Source organism: Platalea leucorodia, assembly GCF_965183815.1.
Source record: "Platalea leucorodia genome assembly, chromosome: 17".
Lineage (NCBI taxonomy): Eukaryota > Metazoa > Chordata > Aves > Pelecaniformes > Threskiornithidae > Platalea > Platalea leucorodia.
The window spans coordinates 5,313,451-5,330,931 of record NC_138839.1 but is presented as its reverse complement, the minus strand read 5'-3'; the positions used below and the strand labels follow the sequence as shown (position 1 = coordinate 5,330,931).

General features: G+C 40.5%; 1 protein-coding gene across 7 annotated transcripts in view; it reads right to left on the bottom strand.

Annotated features, from left to right (window-relative positions):
* Window positions 1-5,573: 5,573 nt before the first annotated feature.
* The window catches only part of UBE4B (ubiquitination factor E4B), a 41,454-nt gene continuing 29,546 nt past the window's right edge, over window positions 5,574-17,481 (bottom strand). For 6 of the 7 annotated variants that reach the window (XM_082329015.1, XM_082329019.1, XM_082329014.1 and 3 more), the window contains 11 exons: window positions 15,197-15,296; window positions 14,311-14,438; window positions 13,835-13,933; window positions 12,753-12,988; window positions 11,900-12,026; window positions 11,457-11,601; window positions 10,249-10,383; window positions 9,675-9,866; window positions 7,187-7,361; window positions 6,568-6,714; window positions 5,574-6,151 (listed from right to left, as the gene is read on the bottom strand). In XM_082329015.1, the coding sequence (XP_082185141.1) occupies window positions 6,090-6,151; window positions 6,568-6,714; window positions 7,187-7,361; window positions 9,675-9,866; window positions 10,249-10,383; window positions 11,457-11,601; window positions 11,900-12,026; window positions 12,753-12,988; window positions 13,835-13,933; window positions 14,311-14,438; window positions 15,197-15,296 (1,546 nt within the window). In that variant the 3' untranslated portion in view covers window positions 5,574-6,089. The remainder of the gene's footprint in view (window positions 6,152-6,567; window positions 6,715-7,186; window positions 7,362-9,674; window positions 9,867-10,248; window positions 10,384-11,456; window positions 11,602-11,899; window positions 12,027-12,752; window positions 12,989-13,834; window positions 13,934-14,310; window positions 14,439-15,196; window positions 15,297-17,481) is intronic. The other variant, XR_014230048.1, reaches the window with a different exon arrangement.

Genomic DNA, 17,481 nt, shown 5'->3' with positions numbered 1-17,481 from the left:
GCGGGGCTCTGCGCCCGAACCCGCCTCCACAGGGGGAGGAACCTCCGTCCCACCAATAGCCGCAGGCCGCTGCTCCCTCCTCCCTCCAGCCCACCAATCGTCAGGCGTAGAACCGGAGTGTGTCCGCCTCCCGCCGTGCCAATCACAGGCTGACGCAGCCGTGCACCAATCACAGCTCGGGAATGCCCGTCCGCAATGACGAGCCCCACTCCTCCCTCTGAGTCAATCCCTCCGCCGCGCCTCGGAGACACGGGGAATCGGTTCTTCTCCATCCCCAGCCAATCAGAACTCGGGACGGAACCCGCGTCGTCCCTCTTTTAACCTATAACGAGCGGCACGAGGACACCCTGGGCCGTCTCACCGCTCCGCCGAGGTGTGTGCGTGCGCGCCCCCGAGGCTGCGGCGGCCTTCCCTGCGCGCGCGGGAGCGGGGCGTGACGTTACCAGAGACGTGAGCAGAAATTGGGCACTTGTGACTAAAAAAAGCCTTTTAATGTACGCGGCTGGTTGGCGCCCCCGACTCGAGGGGCCCGTGAGCGGGTAGGGTGGCTGAAGTAGCGGATTTGCCAACTCCCAGCCAACTTCAACGGGCTTCAGTAGGATTTTGGCCTGCACAAGGCCTAACGATGGTAGCTCAGAGGGGAGGGATTAAATTTCCCTTCCCCCCTCCCCCCAAAAAAACACGTTTTTTGAGCAGCCTACGTTATTTTTTGTAGATCTCATAACGTATTTTGATGTGATTAAATTGTTCTAGTCAATGGTGCTGTATTAACTCTCGTACTTTCAAAAATTTCCCGCATATAGTAATTTATTTTTGTGGCAATGACTTCAGCTGTAAAGTTCCTCCATTCCATCAGTACTTTGATAATTTCTACTGTTAGAAATAGGCTTGTGTTTAAGCTTACAAGCATTTTAAAGAAAATAATATTACATGCGATACCTTAATAACATATTTTCCATACACACACCATCATATACAAATTGGATTCAAGCTGCTGAGAACATTTGGAACCTGAGATTTCTAGTTTCAGAACGAGGTTTATTTTTGTTCGCAGGCCGCTGGCAGTTAACTACGTTAATCTTCGCCGTGTCTCGTGTTCCCCATCAGTTTCAGGTTTTCGGGAGTTAGTTCCTGTTTGGTGAAAAGTGACTTTTCCCCCTTGCCAATCTCATGGTGCATGCATACGATCTGCAGGCACGCCTATGAATGCAAAAGTCTGACACTGTGGAGCTGAAGAGGAGTTTGTAGGGAAATAGTGCCGCAGAACCAACAAAGCGAAAATAGGTGGCTTTCATATGTCCTAGCAAATGCCCTTATTTGAACTTCGGAAGCCTTCCTATTGATGGGACATGTGATTCAGTGGTGGCTTCAGGGTGGTGTAACTGCGCTAACTTCTATCTAGGGCCATGCAGAATTAGGTCAGATGTAATTTCTGTGGAAAAAAACAGAAACACAACCAAAAAAAAAACCTCCAAGAACAAAACCTGTTTTGAAATCCTCTGTGAACTGTCAGAATACGGGGTACGTGCCGTAGTCCTCCGTGGTAATAGACGATGTGATTAATTTTATTTCAGCAAAGTTTGTGTTGAGTCTCTTAGGAACAGTAGCTCCTGCGTCATTGTCTTATGTCTAAGTTTGGAGAGTACTCGCATAGAATAGTTCCAGTGTGTTAATTCAGTGGCTTGCTTACAGTCTTGAAAAATCTGCTAGAAATTTTCAGAGAAAGTCTCATTACGTGTTGAGAAAGAAAATGGTAAATAGGGCGTATGACACATGCTGTATAGCATCCGGGAGGTCACTCGCTGCAATGGGACGCGAGGAAAATTCCTCTTTAAATATCCAAGTATGGAGTTGAAAGGTGGTCAAGTATTAAGACAGTCCTCAGCTAGGTGGCTGTGACGCCTTTTTAACTATAGAACTTGGGCATTTTATGTCAATTTAATTAGACTAGCCTTCTCGAGATCATTTTTGAAAGTCAGGTCTCCTTGGGTAATGTAGAATTAACTTATTAGAAAACGTACTTAAGTGGAATTCTACTGCAGTGGTCTACCTATGAATCCTGTTTAACAAAATTAGTGTCCAGTCCCTTATAGGAAAGGGACCATTCTTACTCCTTTTATATATATCTGACCAATACCATGTAACCCTGCAAAACAGCAGAGGCGGATCCAATTCCCTGCAAGCACGTGCGTGTTTAAAACTAGAATTTAGACACTGAAGAAAATGTTCACATAATGCACAATAAGTGTTCTTGAGCATTATTATACCAGAAAAACGAGAGCAAGCAGTACTGTGAAAAATTTCTCACATTTATTAGTACAAACAAATGTAGTTGGTTACTCGAATCACGGAGATGTGCTACCTAAAACTGGGAAGCCCGTTTAAATACAGGCAAGAGGGTAGGTTTAAGCTAAGCAATAACGAAGAGGAAGACGGCTAGGTTGTAGCGCAACGCTCCTGGGGATTGTTAGAGTCAATCTGCTGCTGGCCAAAGCAGCACCGTCATCCTGCCATTAACAGCATTAGGCTGTCCTTGCTGCCAGCAGGGAACAGTTGAGAGAGATGTAAATTGTGCTGTTACGTAAGTGTAAATTGTGATAGAATAGAATCAATTGTACTGACCTGTATTGCTATAACATCAGAACTCACTCGGCCTAGTAATTTCTCTAGTCACAGAGCTAGAGGGCAAGTAAAGACCAGGGATACAATCTTGTAACTTCTAATTTTTCAAGGAAAGCACATTTTGCAACATTTACGTAAGTTAGCCATTCCTGGGATGAGCAACTCACAGCTCAAAGCTCTTCAGATTCTGCAAATACATGTAAATGCCAAAGGTAATTTGATCAATTGATAGTTCCTGTGATCTCTAATATAAAGTCTCTGTATTGTAATAAGGTTACAGTTGGACTGAAAAAGGTAAATGACGTGGTCGTAGGGGCAGGGGAGATAAAAAACTGCAGGTAAGATTAAATGAATTAAAGAGTTGTCACACAACTGCTATGCTTTTGTGGGAGATGTATTCTTAATCCAATACTGACTTCAGCTTTCCCTTTCAGATACTCAAATGTCCACTCTCCACTGAAAGCCAGGGGTTTGATTCACTTTTGTCCCCAGAAGACAGCAATATAATGGTACTTTCAGTTGCTCGTATTAAAGTACATTTCATTATTCTGCCCATGAATGCTGAATTTGGGAGAGCATTTGTCCGAATTCACACCTTTGAAATACTTGATACTAGTTCTTCAGATCAAATTGTTTTAGCCACTTACGTTAGCCTTTGTGTCTTCTGCGGTATCTGCATTGATACACTTTCAAGTGATAAATGGATCCCATAATTAGACACAACAGTTCAGTAATGTGCTTTGCTATTTATATTCCTCTTGTCAAAGTCTGATATGATGGCAGAATAAATATAAATTCAGATTCTGAAGGGCATTGTCTTGATTAGTACATCCTATGCCAAATGGAAATATTTCCTCCTGTCACACGAGGTTAAGAGAAACATCCGCATTTGTTCAAACAAGCTTTTCAGTTGGTACAATGGAATAAAAAAAAAAAAAAAATAGGATTTTCATTTTATACTTGCATTAAAAGGAGCTAGTTCCATACAGATTTTCTGGCAAAACATTTAAATTCACAACCCTCTCTGGTATTAGTTATCAGACTTCAAATGTGAGATATCAAGAACTGTTAGAGAATAGCAGACCTCAAGCCCTGTACAGGTTACACAAGCAACCAGCTTTTTTAAATTTAAGGATGGATTATTTCTGCTTGCGCCCCTCTCATTTTATAAGACTGCTCTTTGTCTGCACAGCATCCTTGTTCACAAAAGGTGGCGGTGTATCTGATTTGTAGTAGCTGAAGAAAACTAGAAGAAAGCATTTCTTCCATCTTTGCAACACATTCATAGTCTGTCAATAAAACTAGAAGCTATATGATGTTAACTTACAGAAAAAAAGCCAAATATGAAACCATAGCAGTTTAATCATCCTTCAGTAAAAACAAATACACACTGCTGAACAGTTGTCCTCCTCCAAAGTATAAATTCTGGGACGTTTCTAGAGATTTCATGCTATAATCCTTAATAATGAGGTGGCAGTGGAACACTTAAGAGTTTCTTTACACAGAAAATAATCACCTCTCTACTAAAAAAGAAAGCACAGCTTGGAAGTTACAGCTCACCGCGTACCCTCGTGACCTGTTCAGAAACCACGATGGACTTCGATGCTGAATGACAGCCTGCAGGTAAAGGCAGAACAGACTTTGTTCTGTGACTTTTGAAGTGGGAAGAAGAGAGCGATTTGAATTTGTGGAAGGAGTGAGGGTTAAGGAACTATAAAATCAGTCAACAAACCAACTTCTCTGTTCCAACAGCCCGTGCAGACACAAACTTTGGAATCTTCCTCCCACCCCTGGGGGAAAAAAAAACCACGCCAACCACCCCATACACACACACTGCAGGGAGGAAACGCCAACAAAACCAACCAACCAAACCCCCAAACCCACTACATCTTCATATTTTAATTTAGAATTACTTGCACGTCTCGGAGGTCAGCACTGGATTATATGTATCCTAACCAAAGTTCCCCCGGAGCCTGTCACCAACTGTCACGTCGCTATGAATAGGTATGAGAGTCACCCACTTGGGAACATTCCTTAGTTGAAGTATTACTGATATCTGTGTGCTCAGAAATTTTTCACATAATTGACTAAGTTATCTCCAGATCCTAAATCACTATCAGCAAACCTGAACAAAGCCACCCAACCGTTTGTATTTTTTTATACCTTCACTGACGCGCTTAAAGAAAGAGAAAGGAGACATTTTGTGCGAGTGTGTATCATTTATTGTAGTTCAAGAGAGTCAGGAATTGAACAGAAGACACAGCGAAAAAAAAAACAAATAAAAGAAAAACAACTTTTTTTTTTCAGACTTAATTTTAAAACACTGTGGTTTCAAATCCTTTTTAAAAAGGAAATTCAAGTATCATATGCAGGGGGCAGTAATACAAAAATGTTTGTGAATTTTTTTTTTATTTTTTTTTTTAAAAATGTAATTCTACATTTCCTGCACCCTTTCTGCTTTGGTAAGGCCAAGCCATGGATACAAATTGGTACGCAACATAAAAAATGACCCCTGCCCCAAACTGCAGCCTCCAAGAATAAAAGGATCTGCTCTCTGTGGACAAGCTCTAATGGCTCAGAACTGTCAGTTAGCATATATCATATCTGCAGCATTAAAAGAATGGATTTTATTTTTTAAAAAGTCACTGAAATCCTGGTATTCCAAGCATCTCATTCATGGCAGCTGTTTTAACATATTTCTATCTCAAGGCTTTTCAAAAATACCAGAGCATCTAGATCAACATAAAGAAAAGGGACATTTCAAAGAACAGAAATTAAAATCCATGTGTGAAGTCTTTGCTTTTTTGAAATTATCCTTGTGTCTAACACCAATTAAAAACCAAATATGCAAATATGCGTAATATAAAAATACGATCCCGAGATGAACACTTTGTTGCAGGCACAGTTATCGCACAGAATATGTTCTTTTGAGGGCAGGGGAATGATTCTGATTTTCACAGGGTTTGGTTTTTTTTTTTTTTTTTTGCATTACAAAAAAAAAAAAGAGACAGCAGTGCAGGTTTGATGGGTGGAAGAGGAAGAAGGGAGGGAAAGAGGAAAAAGTTACTTTAGCAGCAAAATGTCGAAGGTTCTAACCACAATCAAATTAACGGATATCTGGCTGTAAAAAATAAGGTTGAAGGGATGCTGCCCTGATCCATTCATCTTTGCTAAAATAATTCAGCTGTAAAAACTCCAAAATGTGACATACTGAAGGACAGTTTTGTAACATAAGCAACTTCCTAGCTTGTCCTCCATGTTATTGACCATCGTTATCACTTAAATATATGTACAAGAATTAAGCCGCTTTTCTCCTCGTCCACATGCTTCTGGCCACTCCTGCAAGGCAGTGCCAGTGGGCGTGCTAATCCCACCAATAGCGCCCAAAGTGTAGCTGCGCCACTATTGCCACAGCAGCCCACGCCCCGTTCTTCCCATCCGCGTTGGCGTGCACTGCAAGGGAATTTTTAATGGTCAGCATTCTGCTTGTCTCTCATCCAGGCTTGGATTTGCTCTTTCAGTTCTGGCACTAATAGTGGAAGGAAGAGAAAAAAAAGAATGATTAACTTAATTATTTAGTGATACCATTATAAGAAAGCTCCTCGTGACCAATAGCAACTTCTTTTCTAGAAACTTGATCAAGAATATCTACTATTACTTCTCTATCAATGTATTTTCTGCACAGCTTTGAGTAAGTGAATTACGCATTTACCTACCATAACACAATGATATCCTTTAGCCCAGTAGTTATTAGCAAAGGCGTGGGGGTTTTTTTTCCCAGAAAAGGGGAAAACAGAAGGAATGAACTTTTCTGTGCAACGCGAGATGAAAGAAGCGTTACCTCTGCTGAGGCCTCAACGCTATCTTCTGAAAGCATACAGAACAAACTGCACACAAATGGCTTCCCCCCGTCAACAGCTCCACTGCCAACCACTAAACCGATACCTGGTTCCAGCATATTTTCTGTCAGCGTCTGACGATTGAAAGGATCAGTGGAAGAGTTCAGCAGATGCCTCAGGATGATCGACCTGTCCATAATAGTTCCAGATGGCAGCCGCACGGGATCGGTCATCAGCGTGTCCATAAGCGGATCTGAGGGCACAAGTGTCTCCTCATTAAATTGAGGACAATAGCGACAAATTTTGTCTGCGCACAAAACCACAGTGTGGGACGGATATTCGGGGTGCCCAATCAGGTATATTGCTGAAGTTACGGAAAACGGTTGAGATTAGCAGTGGACTTCAGCATTCATACTGCTTTTCCCTTTCTGAACTGGGACGAGGCATTAGCTATTTTCAACCTACTTTCAGATTTTGGTTTTCTTTTACTGTTTTAAAGTACACGTAAGCAAAACGTGGATAGGACTGGACAGTACAATCCCAGGGAAAAAACAAAGCAACTCTTAGCTTTCTATATTTACTTCACTATTTAATTGAAATAGAGCAGGATGCAAGGCTTCATAAACAATACATAGTTTCTACTAATGTATACATACTTAGAATCAAAGTAACACAACAAATCCCTCTTCTCCTATAAGAGTCAGTATTTAGAAAGCTCAACTTGCCTCTGAATTCATCCGGAGCATCGCTGTAATCAATTTCTGCACGGGCATTCTTGGCAACAATTTCCTCCACTTTCTCTGCCAGCAGTTTGAATTTCTCTATTGCTATGGTTGACTTGATGCCAGCCTTTCTCATCTTTGAGATAACCTCCTCAAAGAGCTCTTTACTGTAGGACCTCTACAAGCAAAGCATAAAAAGACAGCTTTGCTGAGTTGTAGTAGCCTAATGTGCCAGAAAAATTCTAAAGATCTTTTAATGCATTTTTAAAACTTCAGAAGGAGGGATCAATGAAACCTCAACGTTACGTCAGGCAGAAAAGTAGCGTGCAGATAACATTTTGCTTAGCACCAAGATGTCACCTGTGAGGTAGACTTATGCTTTTTTACTGGTCATCACTACGGTAGAACTGTTCAGGACCAAAAAAAAAAAAACCCAAAACAAAGCCACACAACATCACCTTATCAAAATTAATAAGACACTTGGAGAGACTGGCTATAATTATTAGGACTGTTCCTTAGACAAAACATCTGCCTTGCCACTCCTGTCTGTATTCTTGTTCTCACAAGTCTTAGCTGAAAATACAGCATAAAATGAAAAGTATTTTTGGTTTCTTAACTTCTCTGATAATGTGCAAGGCAGTACTGGGAAAGAAGTGATTCTTTCTCCTAACCCAAACAAAACCAAACAAAAAACCCACCCCATGATGCTGTAAAAATAGTAAGGCCGCTCAGAGGGAGCTCATGCTTGCTGGAGACTTGCCAGCCCGCGCCCTAAGAACTGTGCAGCCACGCAGGACAACGTTCAGAGACCAGATGCCTATCCTACAGTTTCAACTGAAGCAAGCGTTGCTTTCGTGTAAAAAAAGAAAGTTAGGCAAGCTGCTTATGTTCTAAAGACACCATTTTCTTTTAAGTTCACAATGCCATGTTTTGATAAAAGCCTTTTAATAAAAATTGATATTTACACTGCAGCACAAGGCTGGATCAAATGACACAACAAAACACACTAAGTCTCACCGATTTCTATTTTCCTTGGGGATTTTAAAATGTTCAACACAGCCCTACTTCTTTCATCTACACTACATCACACCAAGAAACACCATTCACTACTTCGGGGACACAGTGCCCACCCAAACTCCTTTCTAGTCCACAGAGGAGAACAGAACCATGGCAATATGCCCAGGGCTTTATAAACATTTTCGGATTCCTTCTAATACGTGCTAGGATTTGCAAACGGGAGATGTATCAAAATGCTTTAGAGAGACCCTGCCATGATCAAGCAACTTTTTGTTTGTTTTGTTTTGTTATTTTCTCCTAATACCAGCAGCCATTAACCAACTGTGCATTTCCTTGGTGGTTCTTTCCTGTCATTGACAGTTTCCAAGATCCTAGTCACTCCCCCTCCTTTTTATGAAGGGCTACTTTGTTAATTAAGCTTTATTCCAGTTCCCACACCAGCAGGCTGCTTTCTTTTTAATCCCTATGTCATTGCTGTGCATTTCGCTGTGACTAGCATTGATGAATGAACGGCGGATAACATTCTCACTTTCATATAAACTGAACAGCATAAAAACCACACTGCATGCTCATTATACACATGCAAACGCATACGGTCTGTTTCAGAAGTGTTACTGATATTATCTGCAATTATCAGAACTTAAATAATTACAGGAAACAGGTCATGAGTTACTCTGATACCTCTCCTTCACTAGACATGTAAATACAGCTTCATGTATTGTAAACCAGCTTCCACTGGAATTTCAAGTAGCCACTGAGAACATTTTTGTCCTCTAGATTTTGAAAAGTTTTTATTATAAGACGCAGGCATGGAGAGATGCGATTTAGCAGTCTGACAACTTCACAAGAACACAGAGGTGAGCGATAGCTTATCTACCTTAAGAACTAGCCTTCTGCTCTGAAGATTACAGTGAGGAGTTCAAAGGTGCCTCATTATGTTGCGTTTTGTCAGTTTATTACGCAGCCATTTAATAAAGTGATATCAAAGAGAATACAATTTGGAAACTGTTAGTCTAGAGAATGAACTTTGGATTGTTAAATGAGGCTTTTTTATTCTCAGTCCCAGCTCTACCTGTCTCATGTGTTCTTGATGAGGAAGGGGGGAGGGAGTCAAAACTCTCTGCATGCTTCAGTTTTCCCACTTGCAAAATTAGGACAAAGTACTTGTGCTAATTTACAATGAGGCTGTAGCTAATAAGCAGCTAATGCTCAGGAAGTTTCCTCCGTGTGTGAAGTGCTACAGATGTTTATGTGCGTCTACAGTTTGCAAAACACTTTGGAAACACACCCATCTACAAAGAGCAGACAGAACACGAACAGAGATGATCTGCTGAAAGAAAACAAATTGCAAGCATATATGACGGAAACTGGGTGGCAGCACACAAGTAAGATGAAACGCTTCTAGAGTATTCTGCAAAGTCCTCTTTGTCCACTGTGCTTTTGCCCTTCCCCCTCTCGTGTTTTTGGAGCTCACCTGATCATCAGCAATTGCTTTAGCAAAGCGAGCACAATCTAGCTGTAGGTAAATGTCAGTCAGTTGGTCCAACAGCTTCTTTGGTTCAAACCCGTATTTCTCAGGGTTTTCGACTTTCAGGTCACGGCACTTGGGGCCACACAGTTGCTGTAAGTTAAAGTTCAACATGGCAGCCAATCGTGGTCCAAGTTCCTACAAGACCCAAGCAAAACACAGGTCACAGCATGAAGGCAGTGATAAAGATTATTGCTAGATTTGCATACAGCAAGATCAGGAATTATTAACTAATAAAATTATCATTTTGTAGTCCTGCTTGCAGGAAGTGTCTTTTCTTTATGCGTGCTTTCCATTAAAAAATATAATGCAAACGGCTTCTGTGTAGAAGGATCACACCATCTCAGTGACTCAGGTAATGCTCTTAACATCAGACAACTTCAACAGCAATTAGATTTCAACAAGTTGGAGAAAGGGGAGGAGAACGGAGACAAAGGGCTACCAAACATTTCCAGGTTATTATCCAACAGTAGAGATGTTAGAGAAGCTAGAAACCAAGTTAAATCTGAGCAGGACTTACAGGTCTGAGAAAAGGCTTTTGAACCTGCTTGGTAAGGATATGGAACATATCAACAGTTTCTGTTGCCAGGGCAAGATATGAACGAGAGACGCGCTCATCCTGAGCTAGCTGCGATTGCCGAGCCTGCTGCTGATCCTAGAAAATAAACATTCAGTGGTTACAAGCCCACAGAATTTCCTACATCATCACCCATCTAAACCTTAAGAGCCATAACGCTAACATGACCTAGACAGACGGAAGAACAGACTGCAATGCAAATCCAGATGTGATGCATCTTTGAATTTAAGGTAGAGCTCACTTTTACTACCCCATACTAAAGTCTGCACCAATTTTCCAGAATTCTGCAACACTAGAAAATGAACGCAAGTGGTATCACAAGACTCCACAGTTATTGAGTCTGTTTACATCCTGTAACTGCTCCTCACAGCTGCAGAACTGGGTTATGCTTCCTTTCCATCCAAATGCCAATACTTCAAAACCAGCTTGGGATCTGAGAATCGAGTGACGTTCTCTCTAATTAATGCACCATCATAAGTAATAAACACTCCACACTGGAACAATCTGTAGATGATGTACCAGCTCATTTTGTCACTACAGTAATGGCTTTACCCTGCTAGTAGGCACAAACAGGAAGAAAGGCTTCAGAAGAGCAAACCAGAATAAGTTTAACAAACAAGATCTTTATAGCTTTTCTTTTCATACTTTTTGTTTTTAAATCAATAACCTTAAAATAGAAGTACCTGACATTGGTGGGTCAACACACACAATTTTTGTTTAATTAGGCTAAGGTTTGAGGTATAGGACTCTAATTGTCTGCATTGAATCTACCCAGGATCAATGCATTAACAAAATAAAAGCTTCTATTCCTTGAAGTCAATTCAACTGGCGAGCATCCTCCAAAACCTCCTTCAAGAAGGTTAAAGTCTCAGTTTCTCCACTTAGAAAGTGCACAGTAATTTAAAACTTTATCCTATTTCCAATTCACACCACACTCTTTGCCAGCCACAACATAACTATGCAGAATGATGTTTTTTGCAGAATGTCATCCAGAGTGACCACGGCCATACTGGCAGCAAGAAAAAGCATCGAGAACTGCTTCTCACGAGCAGCATTTTGGTGCTGCCCCTTATTAAAAAGTTTTTTTAATGGTCTTGTATTAAAAAAATTAAAAATAAGTAAAGGGCACTTTGAAAAACAGCTCTGTTCACCCTGGGCAGCAGGTCCCATTGTTCTTTATTCTTCATCTCCTCTTGCACTTCATGGATACGTTTTAGGGATTCCAGACTCTCATCCAGCAAGAAAGTTGTGTCATTTATCAGCATGTTGATGTAGCGAACAAACTGCTTCCCAGAGCTGAAAACATTGAAACACAGTTATCACGGCAGAGTAGATGGGTGTGCAGACCAGACTGCAGCCCCAGCAACACTCCTTCTGCACTGCATATTTTGAATAATGATCCCATTCCCCAAGCCAAGTTGATTGTGGCGTCCAGAGCTCAGTTTAGAAACACTCCAGTTCTACTGCAAAGGGCTGCCATTTACCACACAATGGAAAGCAGTATCGCCCATTCCCAATGGTAAGAACCTCCTCAGGTCACTGCCTGAGCAGCTTGCATGACTGCGAGCAGCATTATACACAATTTCTTACTCACTTGAACTCTTCCATAAATGTACCATGGTGAGCTATATTCTGCCAGAGGCTTTTGAAAATGGTGCTGATGTGGTAGCGGATCGTAAACTTGTCATAGAATTCGCTAGTGGCTCCAGTATGTTCAACATCTGGAAAAGAAAACAGATCCCAGAACTGAAATAAAAACTCTTTCCCACCAGGACTCACCTGCGACACACTACATCTCTCCCCTGCTGTCTCCAACGCGATGATCTTCAAGCACCAAGCTTTAAGAGATAAAATTCAATTCCCATTCAGAAGTCTCCAGCTTAATCCCCATTAAAAGAAGTAGCACTATCCATTTTCTAATCCAGAACCAACCTCATTTCTGACGAAAAATCCTCAGAAAACAAAACTTTCTGTTCTATTCAATGCCACTCTGCTCTTCGTCCCACAGTCTAAAATTTCACTAACAGGAAAACTCCGGGAACACTGCAAAAATACCTCCTTCTATGGGTGCAAAGCCCTTTTAAAGCATCCGAATCCACAGGACTAGCAAAACCACAGTCGGAAGTTTTAAAATCCCAGTACTCCCATACAAAACAAACAAAAAACTTCCAGTTTGGAATCTAAACACCACAAAAACAATCGTCACATCAGTCTACAGTGCTGGAGTTATCAGCGCACAGCAGCTTGGGTAAGGACTAGAATTCTCAAGGCTCCATCTAATGCTATTGCCCCTGATTCCCGAGCAACAAAGCCTCATCTTCACAAGACCCAAGATCTACCTTTTTTTTCCTCCCCCCCCCAAAAGGTTACAACAACTAACACAGCCTTTTGTCTTATAATACTCATTGCTTGCTGTACACTCTGTGAACTATAGATAAAGCATTTACCTGTGTAAAACTTCATCAAGGAGGGGACTAACAATTTAGTGGAGAGAGGATGATTCTCAATCATTTCAAAGAACTTTTGTGTCCGGGGCTGAACAGCTGGATTTGTCATGAACATCACTTCCACCAGCTTGGCTACTAAATAAGGATTTCGGATGTAGTTCTGGTTGCACAGCATCACAACAAGGAACATCACTATGTCCTGAGTACAGGGCTCATAAAGCACCTGAGGAGCATATCTGAGAAGAGGGAGATGGGAAAACAAAATGAAAAACACCAATCCTGTATTGTCTGCAGAAGATTTATCATATACATCAAGTACGTTCAGATCAGTCATTAGCAACAGGAAAAGTTCAGTCATTTTATCATAACTTTATCATTTTATCATAATCTTTTGCTACAGAAACTAGATTCTTACTCTTCCAAAAGGTCTTGCCAGCTGTTCACTGGAAGTTGGATTTTAGCCTGAAACGCTATCGTATTCTTTTGTTGTGCATAATAGCAAATGTGGTGCAAAGTACCACCATAACAGCACCTCGGGAAGGCAACCGCAAACATCTCCTCATCACACAACACAGCGAAGTCTGAATTTGAAGGTACATTTTCAGGGAGATAGTGACCAGCTTCAGAACTCCAGGATTACATCTGAATAGTATTCACGCCCATCTGAACTGCTAGAACTATACAAATGCATTTCATCCCAGCAAATTTATAAATGGGGGAATTTTCTACTTATTAAGCTATGACTTTTTAAAATTATTATTCTAGCGAAGATTTAACCTATCATAAGATCAAAAGGACTCAGCAAACTCCAAACCATAAAGAAAATTCTTGGGGGGAGGGAACCAAAAAACCTTCAACTTTCTTCCAAGAAAAAAATAGGTTAGGAGGGACTCCGGAGCTCACCTAGGCATTACATCTGCAGCAATGCCTGCCAACGCCACGATCTTATGCCTGTTGTTAGAAAACAGAATATAAACTACAGAATAGCGAGGAACCTAATTTTGCACCCTAAGTTTATGTGCACACCACCTGTTACGGGGTAAATGGTAGTACAAATTTCCTTTAGCTATAACTTTACTTACTGTACAATAAAAAATAAAAATTCAGCAACATCTTCCACGTAAAATTCTGGCAATGCTGCAAATACCTTCGGAACTTCAGGAGTTAAAGGCAATTTTATGCTGTAGAATAAAAGAGACAACAAACAGGACAATAAAATAGCAGGGTTAAGTAGAAAGTGTCACAAGCTCTCCTATGGAATTCTCCTATGGGAACACTTTACAAAAGTTCCGACACAGACTTTTTAAAAATCCATGTCACTACGTCAAGCGTACTAAACATTCTGTGGGTTGCTCCCCACCCCAGCTGAACCTTAAACTATAAATAAGACACACATTCCATGCAAGAATGTATGTCACTGACATAAATAAAGTAACAATCACGTAAGAATGCAGACACTGTAAAAAAATTAAAATTCTAGAACTGCTAAATTCAGTTAACAATCTAACATGATCTGAAATACTTTGATACAATTTACACAGATAATCCTGACACTCACTTGGGATAGGCAGGGTCAAGAATGCGAAGCATCAGCTGAATCACCATGCCATAGAAATTCAGACATCTCCTGAGAAAGTTTTCATCCAGCAAACCAGCATCTGCGCAAGCCTTGCACCTCACCAGTTTCTGCAGAATATGCATACAAAAACTAATCCAGGGCAAGACAACATAAAAGGAAGGTCAAGCCTATCCAACCTAATCAATACATTGTGAATTATGACAATTATACAATGGTCTCTTCTTAAAATATGCTCTTATTTATATGCTCTTATAAACAGGGCACTTAAGCCCCAACATATAAAGAAAAACACACACATAATTCAGAGTAGCAGGGACAGGGGAGCCTTTTACAAGCTTTATGGAAACAATGAAAGAAATAACAGAGGTATCAAAGTGGGAAAATGTGCAATTAAAAGTCATTTTGGTGATACAGCTCAGAAAATTTGTGTCAATTTATACTAGGAAGACCTAAGCAGGACAGACCTTCAAAAGAGAGGACCCCAGCATACTCATCTTTGCAAGAATTCTACATGAGATTAGGGACTCGAGAGTTCCATCTCCATCTTGGGCATGGATTCTGCATGCACAACTCTCCCTGAACAAATCACAATCCCTTTGCTGTTCTCTCTCCAATAAAAATACTATTTTCTTCTTTCTGAGGAATGCTGGCTAAGTGTATCTTGGTGTTACTTCCGATTTTAAATTCACCGTTAACGTTACAACCTATCATGATCACCATCTAGTGCAGTACTCACACGGTTCATGGATTCAAAACCATTTTCACAAAGCATCAGTGGGAAGTTGCATTTAAACATTAGGACACGAAGTAAACATACAGACAGGTTGACAAAGGCTTTTAGTTGAGAACTGAATCACTTACAAACCTTAAGCTGTGTCTTGCAACGTTTCAGCATTTCTCTATGCCTGGTAGCCAGAGGAGAATCCTTCCATTGACTTTCATTGTTTTTCAAATCTTCAACAGTCCTGAAAATCATATGCAATAATTGGTTATCATGACAGAGGGGATATATGCTGCCATCTACAAGGCATTTCACCTACTTATCTGCTAAATACCGAGGAAATATTGAGAAGAAAAGTGGGGGAAAAAGCTAATCATTTTCATAGAAGTTACCCATCATCATAACAAGAAAAATAAATTGCTTTTATAAATGCAGACTGAACATCTGCACAGTGTGCATTCAAAGGCACTACATACCCTAGCTCCAACATACATGCCTGTCAGACAAATCAGAACAGTGCCAAAAAAAAGGATGAAACACAGAAGCGATCTATCCTGCCTGATGATCTAATCTTATCCACTGTATTAAAAAAGTATCCCCCCGCCTTTTTTTTTTACACTGAAGTCTACAGTCACTCTAAAGGAAGATTAAAAGGATGTCATTAAAATTAACCCTAAAATTAACCATAACACAAAGAAGGGCTGGTCCAGTTAACAAGATATTTAGAGATCTCATTCATCTTCTAATATCAGGAAGGAAAATGGAAAACAGCATCAGCTAAGGAAGAAAAAGGTGGCTGACAACAGGACTTGCTAGAAACACCTTCCCCTTCCCAAGAAAGGTACAAGTCTGCATCCTGTGTATCTTCCCACTTTCCACCATTGTAAATGATTTTTTGCAGTTTTCTTCTACCCTCCTCATGCTCCCCTCCCCATAAAATTCAGGTTTGCAGAGGAGCACAATACACGAACAGTCTATAGTCTCCCTGTCAGCGTAAGGGCCAGTAAATCAAGGTGGTTGATGTTACCTCCCCTCCCTTACCCATCTTCTCACTCTGCCCCACCGAAGAGAGAACTTACATGTACATTACACACACCATTTACATTAAAAAAAAAAAAATCTACATATTCTCATATCTTAATCCTTTTTAGGAAGGGCAGCTTATTAGAACAAAACTCAATACACTGAACTATATGAATATGGTCCCTTTTCATCCCTCCTCTAAACACAAATTCTTTTCCACATCAATCTCTGCCTACAGCAGAAAAATACCCAGTCTAATTTCTTTATTATCAACTTCTAATTACGTTGCCCAGTGTTGCAAGCAACTAAGCAATTGGTGGAAAATGCTGAACACTAAGCTCCAATTGATGTCAGTAAAAGCCAAGAGCTCTTCACTCGGCACCATTAGATGGAGGTTGCTGCATAAGCAATTCCTTCACAACAATTCTAAATAAGGAAAAAGAAGCAATTCCTTTTCCGAGCCAAATGTATGGCTTATTTACAAGTAATGCACTGGCTGTTTTATATGAAAATACATTTTTCTTTAAGATATACTGACTCTTCCTGCTCCCTTCTCTGCAGCTTCCCAGGTTCTTGGCCTGCATGTGCTTTAAAAACTAAAAATGAAATCACTACAAATGCAGTCCAAAAATCCTGTAATGAACTCATGGCATTACTGCCAAGGAACATTTACCAAAATGCAATGAGTGCAGTTATAAACAATGGAAAATACCGATGATACAAAATTCTGTTCTAATTTTAACAGAGTATTCTTCGAGGTTTAGCAACTATAAAAGTCTATTTGAATTTACGCCAAGAGAAACAGAAAACAGCAGTATCTTCATGTCAACATCATAACTTTTATTTATAATTTTTAAAATACTAAACCACATTCTGAATTACATGTACATCAACAATATTAAGAGTTTACTGCTGAAGGCTTCCTCCCCCCACCCCCCGAGAGCACGACAAGTTATCCCACCTCAGAAGCCAAGGGGAAAAAGGTAAGTACCTTTGGGACATACAAAACAGCTCGGACACAACTAACAATGTCTTGTTTCTAAAATCACAAGTCATCTACAATGACTTGATTATGAGACGTGTAACTTCATATGCACTCCTACAGCTATGTCAAAGAGCCTGAGGCACTGATGTCCACACACCATCAACCACACCACAGATTAAGTTATAATAAACAGTGTTAAGTAATGTCACAACACCTAAAATGCTCTGAAGATAATTCAATTATCTTTTAAATAGAATGGTCTTCTCACCAATTTGAGCTGCCCTGTGTAACTAATGTCCTCCATCCCACTGTTATTTGAATTCCCGATTCAAGCCACAGTCCCTGCACGTAAGCAAAACTCCCTAAGGGCCAAAAGCAGCAGATTAACAAATAATTAAGATGATCTGTACTCAGCAACAGT